This window comes from Panthera onca, chromosome D4 (assembly GCF_046562875.1).
Source record: "Panthera onca isolate mPanOnc1 chromosome D4, mPanOnc1 haplotype 2, whole genome shotgun sequence".
Lineage (NCBI taxonomy): Eukaryota > Metazoa > Chordata > Mammalia > Carnivora > Felidae > Panthera > Panthera onca.
In genome coordinates, this window is record NC_138351.1 from 17,652,031 (window position 1) to 17,671,911 (window position 19,881).

General features: G+C 42.3%; 1 protein-coding gene across 2 annotated transcripts in view; it reads right to left on the bottom strand.

Annotated features, from left to right (window-relative positions):
* Positions 1-2,262: 2,262 nt before the first annotated feature.
* CARNMT1 (carnosine N-methyltransferase 1) overlaps positions 2,263-19,881 on the bottom strand; it is a 43,282-nt gene continuing 25,663 nt past the window's right edge. For both annotated transcript variants that reach the window (XM_060610042.3, XM_060610043.3), the window contains 5 exons: positions 18,488-18,628; positions 17,344-17,522; positions 15,004-15,117; positions 5,815-5,918; positions 2,263-4,915 (listed from right to left, as the gene is read on the bottom strand). In XM_060610042.3, the coding sequence (XP_060466025.1) occupies positions 4,814-4,915; positions 5,815-5,918; positions 15,004-15,117; positions 17,344-17,522; positions 18,488-18,628 (640 nt within the window). In that variant the 3' untranslated portion in view covers positions 2,263-4,813. The remainder of the gene's footprint in view (positions 4,916-5,814; positions 5,919-15,003; positions 15,118-17,343; positions 17,523-18,487; positions 18,629-19,881) is intronic.

Genomic DNA, 19,881 nt, shown 5'->3' on the forward strand with positions numbered 1-19,881 from the left:
ACTGCGGCTGTGAATAAAAGCCTGTGTCCTTGGGGCGCCTGGGGGACTCAGTTGGTTAAGCGTCCGAAGTCAGCTCAGGTCATGATCTCGCGGTTCGTGAGTTCGAGCCCCACATCGGAGCCTGGAGCCTGCTTCGGATATTGTGTCTCCCCTTCTCTCTGCCCCTCCCCTGTTCTCGCCCTGTCTCTGTCTGTCTCTCAATAGATAAACGTTTAAGAAAATAAAAAATAAAATAAAAGCCTGTGTCCTTGACTGAAGGTCCCACTGGAGACTGCAGTGCGTTCGCTGTGCACCAAGTCTGGTAAGTGGAGGGCGGCTTTCTTCCGTGAGCCTGCCAGGTAATTACCTATGTTCAGGCCTGAAAAAAAAAAATCATAGTTTTTTTTTGTTTTTTTTTTTTACCTGGAGTCAGAGATCTCAAAAATAACCTCTCACTGAGGCGCTTTGGACCAATTCAATAACCGTATAATGGATCTGATGTATCACATGCCTGCAGTAAGTGGCACGTTCAAGGACTACTGCGTGGACTGTCCCCTCCTGGGTGGTCCCACAGAAATACTACTAAACTCCAAGACAGAAGCCACAGCTTCAAAGATCTAACGGCTGCCCAAATTCTCACAGGCCGTAGCCAGGCACTAAGTACCTGACCATCACCAGACATGCCTTGGTACAAAAGAAGGAAGCTATTAACCTGCTACTAAGCTTTTGGGACTGAACGCATGGCGTATGGTGGCCCTAGGCCTCTTCGGTTTCACATTCTCATCTGCAGGTGGGTCGGTTCCGACTTGCTGTCTAACAAGGTGAAAAATACCCAACGGGAATAACAAGTCAAATAAATAGCACATTCAAGAGTGCAGCTAGCCTGGCCCTAGCAGCTTTTTGGTGCCATGATAAGATGGGAGCTGTTTCTTTGGGAGTCAACTTTATGCCCCACTCTGCCACCTAAAGCAAAGCCGCTGGTTCAGTGGGGCTCTCGACTCACCGGCGTTCCCTGAACTCCTGGACCCAGAGCACTGGCTGGCCAAGTGGACACCTAGTGGGGTCCATCGGGCTGCAGCTGTTCAGCCTCAGTGCCAGCTCTGTAAAACCAGAAGCAGATATGGTCACTGCTATCAGAGGAGAGAACTCAAGCAGTCCTCGAGATTGGCCAGTCCGCCTCTTGATGAAGCTCGACACATTTTTACCAACTTTTGGAGTGCTGCCAACGACCCGTCCGCTATGCCGGGTGAAAACCGACCGACTGGCCGATCAAAGACCCCTCTCTTTGGGCGTTACGCTTACACAACTGCTCAGCTCCCCTAATCGTTCAAGAAATGAATATTAAATTAAGATACTTTTCCCTATCATATTGACAAAAATGACAAGCTTAGCAAAATCCAGTATTGAGCAGAGAATGAAAACAAAGTTATTCCAAAACACTGTCGATGGCATGTAAATCGTTCATCTTTTTGAAAGGCAACTTGACTGAAGAGGCACATACACACTGGCTCAATGACTCTGCTTCTATGTATCTACTGAAGAGAAATAAACACAAGAGGCATGTACTGACATGTTTCTAAAAGTGGGAATAACCATGAAGTTTTACTTGTGCCCTCTCTCCCATTACCTACCATTTTATTTCTTTACAATTCCCACCAGACTTGAACATTCAAGAATCTATCCACACATACCTGTCCTCTTGGTCTCCCCCCAGCCCCAGGATTCCACTGAAACTTTTTTCCGCCATAGCATTATTAAAACTGATGTCCCGTTACTAATCTTCACCTTTTTGTATCACTGTACAGCGTCAGCACAGATTGAAACTGCATTGTCTACCAGGTGCTTTCACATGTTCACACAGAAGACTGCACACAGCCGCGCGTGACTTTATCAAAACCCCCTGAAGTCGGTGGTGTCAGTCTTCTCTTACAGATGAGGAAACACACTGCAAGCGCTGTGCCTGAGATCACAAACAAGTTCAGGAAAACAAACCCAGAGTATTTAAGTGCCATGCCCAGTGCTTATCCAACTAATGGCTGGTCCTGGAACTCTCTGGTACTGGTTTTCTTTATGGTTATTTGTCTATTATTTAACAAAACCAAAGATCAAGATTAATCAGTATGAAGCCTAACATACTCTAAGACCAAGTGCTCTTACTATTGACTTTCTAGAAGCATACAAGAATAGGCTCATCTAAAGATTCAAAAGCATGCATTCGATTAATTAAAATGCCTACATCTACAGTTACTACTAACCTAGATGGAAACAACCAAGCAAATGCGGTTTCGTAGCAATTGGCAGACTTTAATATTCAAGAAAAATTAAGTCCATCATACACGTTAAAAATATAGGAAATTTCATGCAGACATGAAGCTTCCAATTCAGCCTTTGTGGCAACTTTTAGAATGAGAATTACATATAAATACAGTACATCTTACAGTTCCCAAACTTCATAATTTTATACTGTGATTTATACAGCTCCTCTTTATACTTCACATTTCCCGTCTTGCTCACTTGATTAACAGACCCTAACCTGCACTACTTCGGAATATGGAAAGGGGGGGAGGGGGGAGAGGGTTGGAAAGCAAGCACAATGACCTATCTCCTCCTGCTTTATGGCAATGAATGGAAACATCCGTGTATAGGGCTAATGCAAGGAAAAAGAACACAAAACTTTAAGGCTTACACACTTTAGTAGCTAGGACTACATATAATATAAAATTAAATCCTCCAGTGACACTTCTATTACCGATTGACACAATTTTCAAGTTTAGAATATATTAACTACAAAAGCAGTAGGAAAAAACAAGTGATGCAAATTTGTGCAGAACATTTGAAAAACAGTAGTCATGATATGAGAGATTAAAAACAAATGAAATAATTGATTTCAGAATCAACTAAAATGAAGCTCTGATTTAGAAATGTAAGTAACATTATTAAAGAATAAAACCTGATAGCCAAAACTTTTAAGTAATAAAGCCAACCCATTGCTGTCAACACATTTTTGCCTCTATGAGAAAAACAAGATCATGTGTTCGGATACAAGTAAAAAAGTGAATACTAGTCAGTGAATAAAAGGCCTTTCTACATTACTCAAAAATAGCATGCATTCCTTTCCTTTCAATGCATTTTTTAAATACTTAGGATCCTTTTAGCTTTTTTCTTTCTCAAACAAATAAACAAAAATTTGGGGGCGGTTTCCCCTAAAAATTAATTTCAAATTCATTCAGGTGGTAGTTAATGAGAATTCTAATTAACTGGACATCTGCCAAGTATGGGGATGGGGCAACAAAGAGAAATAGTTGTGTTTTGTTCCTTTTTTTTTTTTTTAAACTCAACAGGCTACAGGCTTCCATAATTTAGCAAGTCAAATAGCTTTCCTGGAGTCCTTTCCAGGAACAAGAGCTCCCTTACTGCACACAGAAAAGCTCCCAACGGTAACATGCCAGACTGTGTCGACTCCCCCAGCCCAACTGACAAAAAGAGGTCTAAAGATTCACCAGGAGGTTTTCCGATTAAAACATGACGTGAATCCTACAGCACATTATTGAGATTAAGTCTATCTAATTCAAATTGCCACAGAGGTCATTTAACGCCATCATAATCACCTGTGAAAATATTCAACGCGAGTACTTCCTTTTTCCAAGAAAAGGTTAATAGTCATTTCCGCTTTCCAAGCTACTGGAAACAAAACAATAAACATAAAAAAATACAAAGGAAAACTCTCTCCAATAAAGATTCTGCTAGAGGTAGAAATTTAAAGCAGCATATATTCTTTTAACTCCAGCTATCAGGGAACAAAACTGGCGTTATCTGAAATTACATTCACGGCTGCTGCTGACAATACTGAAGACAGACCACGGGCAGTAATTTATCCCTGAATTTCGTATTCAGAATTTCCCCACGGTAATACCGTCATGACAGTTTTACTCGTATCTGATTTTTTAACGAAAAAAAGTGCGTGCTTTTGTAATCCAGGTAATTTAAAGAAAAGACATTATTGTAAACATCTCACTGACAGACTGTATTCACTTCTAGTTTAAAATCAGACATTTCCAATGGGCAGATTTTATTCTTATTTCCCCATTTTCCTAGCAGTACCTTTAATAAAGGCTTTTGTGCCTCACTTAAGAGTGCTGAGACCTTCTACATTTCAGAGCGATTCATGATGAGTATGCTTTCAAATAATGTTCAGGTCAGTGTGCCCAAAAGACCACTTTCTCAGTTACTTGAATGCATTTTACCGGCCTGTGATCTTATTAAATTTAGCATTTCATAAAAATGAAACGTCTGATGCCCAAGTTCAGCTGAGCTGGCAAAAAAATAATCCGAATGATAAAAGGGCGCACATTTTCTGTAGGGATCGCTTCGGTCCAAAGCAAACAGAAGTCCCAATTCCAGATGCTGAATGTGAGAGAGGATCCTCAGACTCTTCTAAAAGTACCATGTGCAATGCACACAGAACAGAAAGACTTGGGGGGGCTTCAATACTAGTAGTCATGAACATGGCGGACTTGGCAATAGACAGCTTCATGAAGACCACTGGAGATGGGTTTTTCTACTGAAAGACAATTCTGGGCTTCAAGGAAAAAGTATACTTGAAGACATTTCCTCCTTTTTTTACTTTTGTAGTACAAATATGCACAGCATAGTATATTTCTGAAAAAGCAATAGACGTATTAAGAAAATAGACGCTATTTCTAAATTTTGTTAGGAATAAGAAGGCACCACTGATTTGAGGTTGTGTCCTGTCGATGGGATAGTTGACTTTGAGTTGTTTATTTCAGCATTTGCTCTTATGAAGCTTTTTTCCTGCTGATACCACTTGAGAACGTTACTGTGGTTTACGGACCACAAACAAGACACATTCATAGTAGTATTTCATCATGGAGAGGTCATTCACAGTATATGTTGACAAGACAGATTCCTTTTCAACCTGGAATGCAAACAACAACCAGAATGGTGATGAGCATGACGATGACACAGATCCTGAGTGCTTGTGAGTGACGGGAGCTCATATTAACTCATTTAGTACATACAGATACCCCAATACTGGCATTATTAGTAATCCTAACTTTACAAAGAACAGACTGCTCAAGGTCATGCCACCAGTAAGTGGGAGAACTGGGATTCCAACTCAGGCAGTCCAACTCCAGAGCTTGAGCTCTACATCACTGATACGTTACTCTTCTTTCTCTCTTCTTTTTTTTTTTTTTTGAGAGAGACAGACAGACAGACAGAACAAGTGGGGGAGAGGCAGGAGAGGAAAAGAGAGAATCTTAAGCAGGCTCCATGCCCAGTGTGGAGCCCTACGATCCCATGACCATGAGATCAAGAGTCAGACACTTAACCGACTGATCCACCCAAGCACCCCAACTTCTCCTTATTTTGAAGAATGAATCTGTTGTTGATTTTTAAAATCAATGAAATACTTTTAAAAAAACACACAATTAAAACATAAGTCAAAGTATCATAAAGTCTTACAATCCCACATAAGAAACGAAGACTACAAAAGTACATACGGTGAACGATACCCCCTGTCCCCCCACCTCTGCTTGTCCAGACCCTAGCGTACTTGGTATCTGTGAGTCTACAGGAGCTGACGCCATGACCATGGGCAGCTACCACGTACTACGGAAAGGTGACTGATCACATTGAGGATTATAGTTTTCTCCTTACACATACATTATGCCAAATCTTTATCATTCTAAAAGCTGAGTGCGTATTATTTTCACTTCAGGGATGAAAACACAGGTGAAGAGGTGAAAGCCTGTAACTGTCCTAAGATTAAAGCTTTGGAAGTGAAACCGTGGCCGTACTTCATTCCAGCCTTACCTCCACCTGGAATCCATACTGCAGAACAACGTTTTTTATATCTTCATAGCTCAATTCTATGGAAAGTTCGTTTGCCAAATTTTCAAAGTGGTACAGCAGAGGACCTATGGTTTAAAGATATCATGAATGAATTACTTAAATATAAACATGCACCAGTTGCTGTGTTAGATACAACTCCAAGCTGAATTAGAAGTTGGGCAGTAGAGGGGCGCCTGGGTGGCTCGGTCGGTTAAGCGTCTGACTTCAGCTCAGGTCATGATCTCACAGACTGTGAGTTCGAGCCCCGCGTCAGGCTCTGGGCTGATGGCTCAGAGCCTGGAGCCTGCTTCCGATTCTGTGTCTCCCTCTCTGTCTGTCCCTCCCCCGTTCATGCTCTGTCTCTCTCTGTCTCAAAAATAAACGTAAAAAAAAAAAAAAAAAAAAAAAAAAAAATTAAAAAATAAAAGAAGTTGGGCAGTAGACGGAACATAAAAAGGAGACGTAAAGAACGTTTACGTCTGCCAAGGGCACGTGTCCAGACCCCTGAGACTTTGGCCCAGTAGCTGACATTCGAGTGCGGGGGCTGCACTCCCGGGGAGTGAGTCCCTCTGGTATACCAGGGCTTCCCAGTGATTCTCCACATCATGGCGCTTACACCTGTTACGGAAGGAGCAACTGCATCAGGGAATGCCAGGTCCCTAACTTCCAAAGGTACACTGTAATTATAATGCCTTAAGTAAATGCCCAACGGCAGCCACAAACTGGACGTCCCATGAAAACACAAGGGTCCTCCAGCTAGGCTGGGTGAGAGACAGTGTGGGTACGATGGGAGGTTCTAGGCAAGGCTTTCTGGAAGGAGGAGGTGACACTGGGGCTGGCTTTTTGAAGTGCTCAGCTCATATCCCAGCTCCAACACTTACTACTTGTGTGCCTGTGGGCAAGCCACTGGCTCGCTCCATCTAACGGGTAACATCCAGTACACCCAGTGTAGAGAAGGCACTGAGCAAATGACAGCAATCCCAACTTTTTAAAATGACATTCTCCTTTTACTGTCCTCTCATTCCACATGTCCAAGGAACTATCATCTGATTCAAACCAGATTCTTCAATCTTTCAACCTCTCACATTTTGCCCAATGCATCAGCCTCGTCCAGGCAACGCTACCATTCAACAGTTACGCTTCAGGACTAAACTAAACAATCTTGGGTTTTTTTGTTTTTTTTTTTTTTTGTTTTTTTACCAGTTCATTGGGTTAACTATAGATCCCAGGTCCAACTCACCACCCCTAAGCCTCACACAATGTGCTAATCACAGGAAATAAGAATAACAGGACGGTTTCTCCTCCCAAACGGCTCATCACTCTGTGGAACATACTTACTAAGACTTAAAATGTTTTTCTTCCGCTCCTCTTTTTAACCTTACATAAAACACTAAAAAAATGACGACGAACATGTATGTTATTACTCTTTTTCAGAAGACAACAACGGTTCCCTATCAAACTATTCTGTCAAGCTTAACTTCCTGTTAGTTTCATTAGTACTAATAAAAATGACCGGAGCTACCATTTACTGAGTACCTGCTTGTGTCCTAGACCATCTGAACCCTTGGAAGCCTTTTTATAAACACACAGAGCACTGTAGTCTGTCCTGCTCTAAAGTGTATGATGTGTCTGCGCCATTATTTTAAGAGCCTCCAACAATATTGTTTTATTGTATCTAAATGAACCCACTCCAATGATTCTTACACCCTCAGGTCATATGGTACCTCTACTCATGCTGTGTCCCACTTAGAGAGCTCCAACTTTCCAACTCAAGCTTTAACCATGCTCCAAAACCTTGCTGGAATCAAGTTTTAGTATAATCCCTCCAAGTTCCCAGCCCTACTGCTCACTCTCTCAATACACCACACTGTAAAACTCATTTTATGTAGTGTTGCATTGCTCACTGATTATTTTTCATGTAATCAGTGCCTTTTTTAACCAAATTGCAAGCTACATGAGTAAAGGAACATGTTTTCAGTTTCACAATGATGCCCAGCGTAGCAGTGAATGTACAGGTAAGCATCTGTAATTTTACCACCTAAAGATAACTACTACAGTTGTGTTTAATTTTTTTAAAGTTTATTTACTTATTTTGAGAGAAAGGAGGGGAGGGTTAGAGAGAAGGGGGAGAGAGAATCCCATGCAGGCTCTGCAAAGTCAGAGTAAAGCCCAAGGTGGGGATCAATCCCACAGACCATGAGATATGACCTGAGCCAAAATCAAAAGTTGGACACTTACCCAACTGAGCCACCTAGGCGCCCCTATAGTTTTGTATTTTTTACAGTCTATTACAGATAGTAATTCGACAAATATCTCTGGGCAGATTTCGGACGTCTACAAATATAATTAATGTAGCATTTCTACATACCGTTCTCTATTAAAAAGAACCAGGAATCTTTGGGGGTAAAATGGCTTATCTCAGGGCCTGGCAGAGAAAGTACAACATGTGCTTAGAATGCCTGGCTTTTCCACAAAGGAGGAACATATCAAAAGGGATATGTCCAAAGGACACAGGAGAAGGGGGCACCCACCTGCCAAATCTGGGACAAGTTAATTTAAACCATTTGTATTTTTAAGGTTCTAAAAGTTCCAGTTAAAAGACAGAGACAGTCAGATTGGGTAACAAAATGTAAGTGTGCTGTTTATAAGACATTTCTGAAACAAAGAAAGGACTTAAGATCTAGAAAAAGATATCCTATACATTAACTAGAAGAAAGCTTGTGGTAGCTTTGTTGACATGCCCACTTACAGAAACATGGTTTGCAATTGCCCAGAACAAAAGAGCTGGCACTCAAACCTCAACAGAAAGTTTTATAGGCAGGAAAGGAGGGAGGTACTGTGGGCGAGGGTGGGTGCTAGTCACGCACTTTTAATCAATCTCCTTCTTTTCTGTCCTGTGTCTCACGCTTACTCTCTACTAGGTCACGTCTTCCTAAATTTTCTTCTTTTCCAGTCACTTTTTCCAGTAAATTAAATTTCTGGTCTCTGCCTGAGCATGGACTGGAATGGGCATAAGGGAGGCATCTTGGTTACTTGGTTACATAGGGATGAACTGGTCCCTATGCGCTGACCTTCAATTCCCGTTTTTCCCCATATGGCCACTCGTGTTCCAGGATCATACCAGATCTTCCACACAGATAGTCATTTTCCAGGGTTATCCCAGGTCAACCAGCTCTGTTCACATTGGTGTTTTGTTTTTTGTTTATTTATTGGTTGGTTTTTGCAAAACTTATCCACCTACCGTATCTTCTGAAAAACTGTTACATTGTTGTCCCTTAATGACATCCCTGCCATTCTCTGTCATTGTTTTAGACTTTTTTCTATTTTTATAATCACTGTAACAAAGTCTCAGTGAGTAAAGGAGGCAATGGGTCAAATACCCACCTTTTATAGGAAGTTTCCCACGTTTATAAAATATCAAGCTTTATAATGCTTTAAAATATAGGACTCATCTCTCATTACACTTTATAAAGTTCTCCTTTGGTGCTTGTAAGATAATAGAAAATATACATATTGGTCTCTGGCAGAGAACCTCCAATCTACAGCCTATAGACCAACAGCTGGTCAGAAGCACAGGGGACAGTTTGTGACTAGCATTTGAGTGTGTGGAGGGGTGGGGGCGGGGGTCTTGGAGGCTAAACCCTTAACCCATGGTATCTTACACTATCTCCAGGAAGACAACATAGGAAGTACTTAAACTGGAGGACACCCAGCTGGTGTCCAAGAGAATCCCTTATTGTGGAGGAAAACACCTCATTTGGTGTCCAGATGTGTCAGAAGTGTTTAGGAAGAAATGGGTTTATCTCAGTAGGAAGGAAAAGACCGTGGGTCTTTCTTTTGAGAACTTTCACCTGTTTATTCTTCCAGATGAAGTTTAGATTCACTTCACTAATCGCCTGCCCTCCAGTGCTGGACCTAAGTGTCAGTGCAGACATATGCACACCCGTGCACACGGTTTAAAATACATTACCCATCATGCGTTTAGGGAGCACTGGTCAGCATGAAAAACTGAACAAAAGGTTTCCCCAAGGACACATGTAAACAGTTCCCTTAAAAAGCTCACTAGCTTTCCCTCACCTGAGGAAGATCAGAGAACTTCAAATCCCCCTTAAAGCAGTTTACAAATTAACCATATTCCCAACTCTGATTTCATAGAATGTACACAATATCTTTGTTATAATTTAACTTCCAATGTAGCTTTTTAGTTATGCACCCAGCACTCCTTCCATATGAATGTTCTGGTCTAGGGCAGCATGGTGAGTGTGAAATCACCCCCCAGGGGCTGATACGCTCTCGGCTTATACGTAAAATTAATTTTCCAGGCCCACACGACTGAAGCCAAAACCATGGGAATGTTACAAATTTACCCATATAAATGCCACTTTGTCATGTCTCCTGGCAGCCGGTCTTCTACCATTACTTTGTTTCCGCTTTCAAATACTGAAACAATATACTCACACACAGAACAGTCACTAAACTGCCACGAACTGTCGGGCTCTGAGGGAGGTCAAACAGCAAGCACAGCTTCTGGCCCTCCCTGAGCTCAGAGACCAACGGGGAAAACAGAAACCCAGGTGGCAACACGACGCTGTGTTAAATGCTCACAGATTCTGTGAGAACATAAAAGAGGAAGACAACAAAAATTTACTCCATCTTGAAGGATCACCTGAGCTGAGTGTTGAGCGCACACAGCAAAGAGCCAACGTGAGAACAGAGGGAAAACAGAAAAGGCTTCCTAGTCAGAGGGCTGGCACTTGAGGTCAAGGCTGGGGAGGTAAAAAAAAAAAAAAAAAAAAAAAAAAAAAAAAAAAAATGAAGCTAAGACACAAGACACAGCAAAGATCACAAAGGGCACTATGCACAATCCTGAAGAGGTTAGGTCATCCAGAAAGCTGGAATTCTACGTGAGGAGTGGGACAGCAAGAGATTGGCTTGCGGGGAAGATCACTCCAGGGGTCGCCCAGAGAACCAGAAGAGGCACGAGGCTGGAGACAACCTGGACGTGGGGGACACTCCGGGAACTGCTGCGGAACCCAGGCAAGCAATGATGAGGGCCTGAGCCCTCAACTAGCAGGGGACTGGGGCAGCGCTTCTCAACTAGGGTGATTTTGCATTTCTGTCGTCACAACTGAGGACGTGTCACAGCAGCTGAGTAAGCAGAAGCCAGGAACACTCGGCACTGTATAGGACAGCCCTCCCTCTCCGCCCCCCTGCGCTGTATAGGACAGCCCTCCCTCTCCGCCCCCCTGCGCTGTATAGGACAGCCCTCCCTCTCCGCCCCCCTGCGCTGTATAGGACAGCCCTCCCTCTCCGCCCCCCTGCGCTGTATAGGACAGCCCTCCCTCTCCGCCCCCCTGCGGAGTACAGCACAACCCACCCCCCCACCCCCCTGCACTGTATAGGACAGCCCTCCCTCTCCGCCCCCCTGCACTGTATAGGACAGCCCTCCCTCTCCGCCCGTCCAAATGAAGAATGATCTTGACCCAAATATCAAGGGCGCTGCCACTGAGAAACCCTGAGATAGAAAGAGGTTCAAGACCTATTAGGAAGCTTTAGGAGACACAACTTGTGGACTAGGTGCCGATGGTGAGGAAGAAGAGGGCTAAGGAGGACACACAGTTTTCCGGGTGGGGGAAATCTGTGCAGATGACGGACTGAAAAAGACATGGGGTTCTCTTCGATTCCGAAGAACCCAAGTTGGTACCGAATGGCGTGGCACATAACAGAGGTATGTGGACCAGAGAGATGAAAGAATAGGAGAAGCAGCAGTAAGAGTTACGCTTAGTAAAACACGAGCACGTGGCCTAAGAAGCGAACAACACTGTTCTGCACAGATACCTGGAGCACAACAGTATTACTGGTATATTCACCGAGCCAATTTTTATTTTTATCTTTCAATTCATTTTTTAGAGACAGCGCACAACCGGGGGGGGGGGGGGGTGGTGAAGGGCAGAGGGAGAGAGAGAGAATCTTAAGCAGGCTCGATGCTGGCCGCAGAGCCTGACATGGGGCTCAATGGATTCCACAACCCTGTGATCGAGACCGGAGCCGGAATCAAGAGTCACTCAACTGACTGAGCCACTCAGGCACCCTGACATAATTATTATTTTTACAATTCTTCAGCTTATACATTTAATGTTTTTTTAACAATTCTTTTTGAGAGAGCGAGACAGAGCACAAGTGGGGTTGGGGCAGAGGGCGGGTGGGACACAGAATCTGAAGCAGGCTCCAGCCTCAAGCTGTCAAGCCCCTGACATGGGGCTTGAACTCACGGACTGTGAAATCATGACCTGAGGCGAAGTTGGCCGCCAACCGACTGAGCCACCCAGGCGCCCCTCAGCTTATACATTAAAAGAATTTTACTTGGAAAATACTAACCTTCCGAACAAGTATTTTTAAGGACTATGCTTCTCCACTACTCTGAGTACTCCACTACTTCTGAGAATTCTCAGAATCGTTTTGAAACTCTGGTAAGAAGAGTAGAAGATCTCCTCATTGACCTCCCACTAACCAATGTGCCCTATTCCCTCTGGTGCCTGGGACAGATCACAATAGAGCCCAGCACATCCATTCTTATCAAACAGTATGCTTAGGCAGGGCCAATTTTATTTATTCCCGGCACTTGTAAACAATTATTCTTATTATATAACTTAATACAATATTAATAAACAAATTAAAAGTTCAAACAGAAAAGTGGTTTCTGTGAAACTTAACCCAATGCTTTGGAAATACACAAATCCTTACCATGTCTCAGTAATTGGGTTCAAAAGTATTAATTACATAACATGACTGCTACTGCTAAGTCACAAACTGACCCAGGGTGAGCCGGAGGGCTAGCTGGTTAGGCATTCGAGGTACTGGATGTGGGCTGTGAGCCTGTCTCTGCCATATATAAGCTCCAGGACCCCAAGGACCCCAAGGATCCCACGGCTAGTTACTTAAAAGCAAGACTCAGTTTCTTCAACTGTAAGACAGCAGACATACCATTTCAACATAGGGCTGTTTTCAGATTTAATAATGTATTTACAAGTGGCTCACACACCGTCTAACCCCCAGTGAGCAAATATCCAGTAGGTAATACATCTGACCCTTGAAAATCACAGGTGTGAGCCGCACCGATCCACTTACACACGTTTTGTGTTGATAAATACATGCCAGTGAAACTTAATGTACTCAGTGTATTTTTTCTTCCTCATAATTTTTTTTAACTTTTTAAATATTTTTTTATTTATTTTTGAGAGAGAGAGAGAGAGAGAGAGTGAGCATAAAAAGGGGAGAGGCAGAGAAAGAGGGAGACACAGCATCTGAAGCAGGTTCCAGGCTCTGAGCTGTCAGCACAGAGCCCGATGCGGGACTAGAACTCACTAACTGCTAGATGATGACCTGAGCCGAAGTCAGACGCTTAACCACCTGAGCCACCCACAGACCCCACCTTCCTTATAATTTTCTTAATAACATTTTCTTTCCTCTAGCTTCCTTTACTGTAAGAATACAATATATAATACACGTAATATACAAAATATGTGTTAACTATGTTATCAGTAGGCTTCTGGTCAACAGGCATTAGTAGTTAAGTTTCTGGGGAGTCAAAAGTTATATGCAGATTTTTTATTGTGCAAGGGATCAGCATCCCTCTAATGCCCACATTGTTCAAGGGTCAACTGTATTACAGTTCAATCATTTCTTGGGAAATTTTTAAAGAAATCTGCTTTAAAGAAGTGACTACTTTTAAAGAGGATCTAAGGTTTGAGATAATTGCTTCATATGATGGTTACATTTTACAACTACTCTCATTTGCCCCCATGAAATTCTAAAGAGAAATTTGAAAAGACCTAATACTGCCTCTAGTCTTCGTCCTAATGGGAAAATCTGTGGTCAAGTCCAATCACTAAAAAGAGAGCACAGAGGTGCCTGGGTCCAATCACTAAAAAGAGAGCACAGAGGTGCCTGGGTGGCTCAATCAGTTAAGTGTCCGACTTCAGCTCAGGTCACGATCTCATGGTCCATGAGTTCGAGACCCACATCAGACTCTGTGCAGACAGCTTGGAGCTTGGAGCCTGCTTCAGATTTGATGTCTCCCTTTCTCTCTGTCCCTCCCCCACTCACACTCTGTCTCTGTCTCTCAAAAAATGAGTAAATGTTAAAAAAAAAAAAATTTTTTTTTTTTTTTAAAAGAGAGCACACGACAGAACCAACAACAAAACTAGACCAATCCTGAAGGCCATGGATTCAAACAAGGTGTATCTGTCCTCTTATGTTACGTAATAACCCTCATCTTGAAAATCTTTATATTCTAGTCATTACGTCTATTTTTTTTTTTAAGTTTATTTACTTATTTTGAGAGAGAGAGAGAGAGAGAGAGAGAGCAGGAACAGGGGAGGGACAGAGACAGAGGGAGTGAGAGAGAATCCCAAGCAGGCTCCCCACTGTCAGCACACAGCTTAGTCCCACAAACTGTAAGATCATGAACTGAGCTGAAATGAGGAGTCGGACGCCGAACCGACTGAGCCCACAGGCGCCCCTAGCCATTATGTCTTTCTTAACATGGATTATACATCTAACTAAAAAACACAAGTATATTTACCTTGGTATTATTATTCTCCCTTTATTTTAAAGGAGGAAGATAAAACTGGTAACTTCCTCTAGATGCTGGATGGGAATATTCATCACCTAGTGGTAGGATGCAGTAAAAAGGTTTTTGCATAAATGAAATGATATTCTCTCTTAAACTCAAGGCAGTCCTGAAAATCACCGTATCTACTCTTTTCCCACTATGTATTTGTACCTCGGAGAAAGTTGGGGGGGGGGGGCGGTTTAAGGGCTTTCTTTCAAATGTCTCATTTAAAAGAGAAAAAGAGCACTTCCTTCTTGACAGATTGCTGTCACTGGAGGGGAGGGTGGGGATGATGAGAGAAGGATTATCAGGGTAATAACTGTACTCTCTGAAATGAGGACTGCTGTGAGAATGACCTAGGAGAATACACAACTTCTGGGGTTTCCACTGCTTTCAGAGGAACTGCATGACTGACTAGGATAGTATCTAAAGGATACTGTACAATTTAACTAACTATAACCTTTGTGAACATCGGTTACTGTGAAATTACCAAACAGAGAATTGCTCTAAGTACTCAGATAACTGTATGAGATTCTAATAAATACTGAGGAACTTACCTAGATTTATCCAAATTCCACCTGGCTTGAGTATTTTCCATATTGTGTCAATATAATCGATTACATTGTGAGCTGTGTCTATGAAGAAACAGGTAGCAATGCAGTCCCAGGTATCTAGTGAAGGAAAACCAAGTTACTACATTTAATTATGTTATTCTGCCTTCTCTTTTAATTAATTCCATAAATGTACCAGCTATGTCTTAAGAGACTATGAATATTTAATTTAACTGGAGGAATACAGAAGCTAAACTCTTCCAATCAACTGTGTAATTACGGTAACCAAACAATCATTTATGAGATACTTTGCAATTCATAAAAGTTTTTATTAAGAATTTGATAGTCGGGGTGCCTGGGTGGCTCAGTCAGTTAAGCGTCTGACTTCAGCTCAGGTCATGATCTCACAGTTCTCAGATTTGAGCCCCGCATCGGGCTCTGTGCTGGCAGCTTGGAGCCTGGAGCCTGGAGCCTGGAGCCTGCTTCGGATTCTGTGCCCCTCTCCCTCTCTCTCGCTCATGCTCGCTCTCTCTCTCAAAAATAAATAAACATTAAAAAAGTTTTTTTACAAAAAGGAAGAATTTGATGATCAGCTTGGAAACCATTTTTGATAGCCTATATTACTAGTATCTTTACCAAAAGGTACTCGTAAGAGTTTTATCATCTACTCAATGTCTACCCTTCATTTCAAATGAATTAAGATAAATAGTTATTTGAACTTTAAACTGTGATTTAAGCCAATGTTAACCATCAATTCTGGCAAGTTTCAGAAAGACTGTAGGCACTTGTTGCCAAGTAAGAAATGAATGGCATCAAAATACTCAAACTACCCGCCAGTGCTCCGGATACTGGCCGGTGTAAAAGGGGGGCCAGGTAGCCAAGTGAACCCCCTGGACAGCAGTGTCCTTGGAGGCTGTGGCCCAGGACAGGGACAGAGGCTGAACTAAGGCAGGCCTCCGTACAAATGCTGGCACGACAAAGGCACGCATCCAACCGAGGAGGCCTGTGTCACCATCTGCTCTCCCAAATCCTGCTGCAGAACAACGTCCCCTGGACTCGCCTAACTGATGTTTCCCATTATTTCAGCGCTATTCTGAGCCCTCGCTCTCTATCCCCAGCACCCAACATCTTCCATCTCACTCTTTCCACCTTCAAAGTACAGGTTTTCCCAATGTCAGGGTTCAGGGAAAAAGCGGCAAAAACCTACCTCGATCCCTCTAATGGCTTCCCACCTCTCTGAGTACAATCAAACCCTCCCCAACCTGGCCTCCCACCGCGGTGCCCACTGCCCACCACACCCCAGCCCGAGTGGCCTCTCGCTCTTCCTTGAGCAGAACAAGCGCCCTCCCCACCGCGAATCCTCCTTCTCTCGCCATTCTTTCTCTCTGCAACATTCCCCCCCAAGTATCTAATGGGTTGCCTCTTCACTTTTTCGAGGGTCTCTGCTCAACATTTTTTTAAAGTTTGGCTTGGAAAGGACTTCCCTGAGAACTCGATGAACAGCAGCCCCTCCCCCGCCACTCTATATCCTTGTCACCCTGCCTTAGTATTCTTCCTCACAATGTTCATGTCACTGCCCCTCACTCCCTATCAGAATAGAAACCCCTGTACAGGGACTGTGCTTTGCTCACTGCTCTCTTTCCAATGCCTACAACACACCTGGGACTTAGCAGGTGCTCAGAAAAGTACCTGTTGAATTAATGACCTTACCGACCTCTCAGCATTCTACTTTTCCTCTTGCTTTTACTGCCAATCCACTTCCCCTTGCCCCTCTCTCCATTACCGTCTCCTTTTCTCTAATGCTGGCTCCAACTTCGACAGTTTGCCCAGGTGAAGTCCAAACTTCATAACCTGAGTATAAAGGTCTTCCACAATCTGGAACCAACCTACTTTTCTAGCCACATCCGCCATTAAACTCCCAAACCAACCTCTCTTTTCCTTCCAGTCAGGCTGTGTCACCATCTCCGATGACCTTATTCATTCATCTCTTTGTACTACCTCTCTCTCCCTATTCTTGAAGTCACAGCCTTCTCTCTACAAAGAACTTCTTTCCCACACTCATCTACTTTTATCTTTACTGTACTCATTACTCAATGAAATTTGTTTACATGTCATCTTATATTAATAGACCCAACAGAGTCTACATTTCTGAATTGTGGAATCTTACCCTTCTTTATATTTCCCATCATTACCTTACATATGTCTTTGAATATCCTAAATTGTCACTGAAGTATACCTTACATTCTACTATCAGAGTGAATGACCGAAACTTTGCCTTAGTATAAAATTGGCTCATTAAATTTAGAGCAAAGGACCAGACCGTTTAAATGCTTGTCTTGGACTTACTGCATTCTGAGTAAATCTCCTGAAAATCTCCTGCTGTCATCGAAAAGTTAGAACCGGGAGGAAGACTGTGGGGATCAACATCAGGGAAAAAGATGGGTCGAATCTGATCCGCTGACCTCCGGTTATTGCTAAACTGATGAATCCAAGGATAAAGCTTATATTTATTAACTTCAGAACATCTGCAAAATAGGAGCATAAAATTCAGTGTTAACTAAAAACTTCACCAAAAAAATCTACTTTAAACACTAAAATATAATCTGATTGAAGGTTTACTTATAAAACTCATTAATACTTAAAAGTGCTACCACTGTACCCCTCCCCAATTATCTGAAAATGCACATACACATGTAGATGAGCAACCAATCATGAATTAAAAGACAGGAAAAAAAATTAAAGTAAATTCAGAAATATAAATGTGTCGTTCACTCACATTTTAAAAAATGTATTTCCAAACTTCAGACTCAAGTAAAAACACAGTCCACTATTTTCTCAAAAAAGTGGTATGGGTTTCGTTTGCTACTCAACTATTCTAATTGTCTCCTTTTAACCTTCTCACCCCTCCCTAACTCATACTGCCACCAAGAAAGCATTGTATTTACCTTAAACGAGGCAGCTAGTTCTTTTTTCCCAATGCACCTCTTCTGGCTTTAAAAATAACAACCCTTTTCCACTATTTTCTAAAAGAGGCCACAGAAATTCTGAGAGATGTTTCCAACTCAGTCATAGGAGCATACTTGGCCACTTTATAAGAGTCTGATTAAGGGAGGAAGTTACGACTGCTACACCGAAGTCTGATTCCATTAAAGAAACCAATGGGTGGAGAAGTTTAGGGAACAGAGAGAAAACACTCCTTCCCGGATCATACATACAGTCTTGCAATTCTGCACAGGAAGCATTTCTGTTTTGTGGGATATCTCATCATTTTCTAAAAAGTCACTTATCCATCCTGTTTCAACATTCTGCTAACTAGGAACTGATTAAAAGTGGTATTTTGTATAAGCAACTTGATGTTAATATAAGAAACAATTATGACACATATAATCAAACACTATGTATTTATCTTCAAATTCAGAATGGCTCAAAAATAGGTAAGTCAATCTGATTCTGAGAAATTACTATTTCTAGCAAAAAGTAAATTAAATACCTGTTGAGTACAAAGTTGGAAGAAAAGAGCATAAAAAAACTCCATTCATTTCCTTGACAAGCATAACCTAGCATAGCTATCTCCCAGGCCAGTCTTCCTAGTCCAGCACCAGGTACCAGAATATTTACTTTAGAAGGATCCCTGAAATGAAATAAGGCAATTATGTCCAACCCCTCAAAGAAAAAAAAAAAAAAAAAAGACAAAATCCACATTAACTAAAAACTTAGATATTCAGTAAGTTCACTCAAGACTCTGACTTCTTAAAATTGAGAAGTACTTCTAAACATAAGTGAAAAATAAGAGTATGAGGAATTATCACATGTGCAGATATCGGGTGAAGGTTTCATGCTCTAAATATTTTTCAGGAAAAAAAGGAGTCACCTTATATCTGAACTTACAAAGACACTCATATTCCCAAGTAGCTGTCACTTGAACAACAACTACCTCAAGAAGACGAATCATCCCCAGGGAAGGGATCCCGATACACACAAAGGCTGAACAAAATTATTTTATCATGGAACAGTAAACCAAAACATTATTTCTAAAGCCTGTAGCAAATACAATGGTTTGTGTGACTAAGATAAAACGTACGTAGATTTTAACGTGTTCGGTGTATCTGGAAGAGTCTACGGATTTTGCCGGCACAAGGACCTGGAGGGAGGGTGTCCTCATGGGCGGAGTGAGGAAGCGCCTCCTAACTGAGCACAGACAGTGGCAAGCAGGTCACACCAAACCACTGGCTCTCCCCCGATGAGCATCACACTACAGTCACAACTTCCCTTCACCGTAAGATCCACCATCCGCTTTCAAATGGCTAACAGCCTCAGCAAAGCAAGGGCCTTTCTCAGAAGTTCCAGTCCGATAGAACTCCAGGGGAACTAAAATGGCATTCTTACAGAAATCAGCTGCCATCACGTCAATTAAGAAGGAATTTCGTTATTATCTGCATTCTCCAAATTTGGCTCATAAATCAAATCCAGGGGCGCCAGGGTGGCTCAGGGGGTTAAGCATCGCAGAGCCTGGAGCCCGCTTCGGATTCTGTGTCTCCCTCTTCTCTCTGCCCCCACGCCGCTCGTGCTCAGTGTCTCTCAAAAATAAATGAACGTTAAAAAATTTTACAAAAAAAAACAAATCCAATTTCCAAATCTACTCCCATGTAGAACTCTTTTTTAAATCTTTATACCACATGGTCTTTAAGTTTGGTGTGCGCCACCAAATAGCAACAGGTCTTTTCACTAGTGGCCCACATGGTAACCTCAGCATTTCCCATTCTGAAATGAAGAAGAAACAAACAGAACCATGGGGCTTTTGACAATTCAGTCGATAAATACAGTAACGTGGGAATTTGTCCACGGTCATCCAGTCTGAAACATATTACGTATGTATTTGCATAA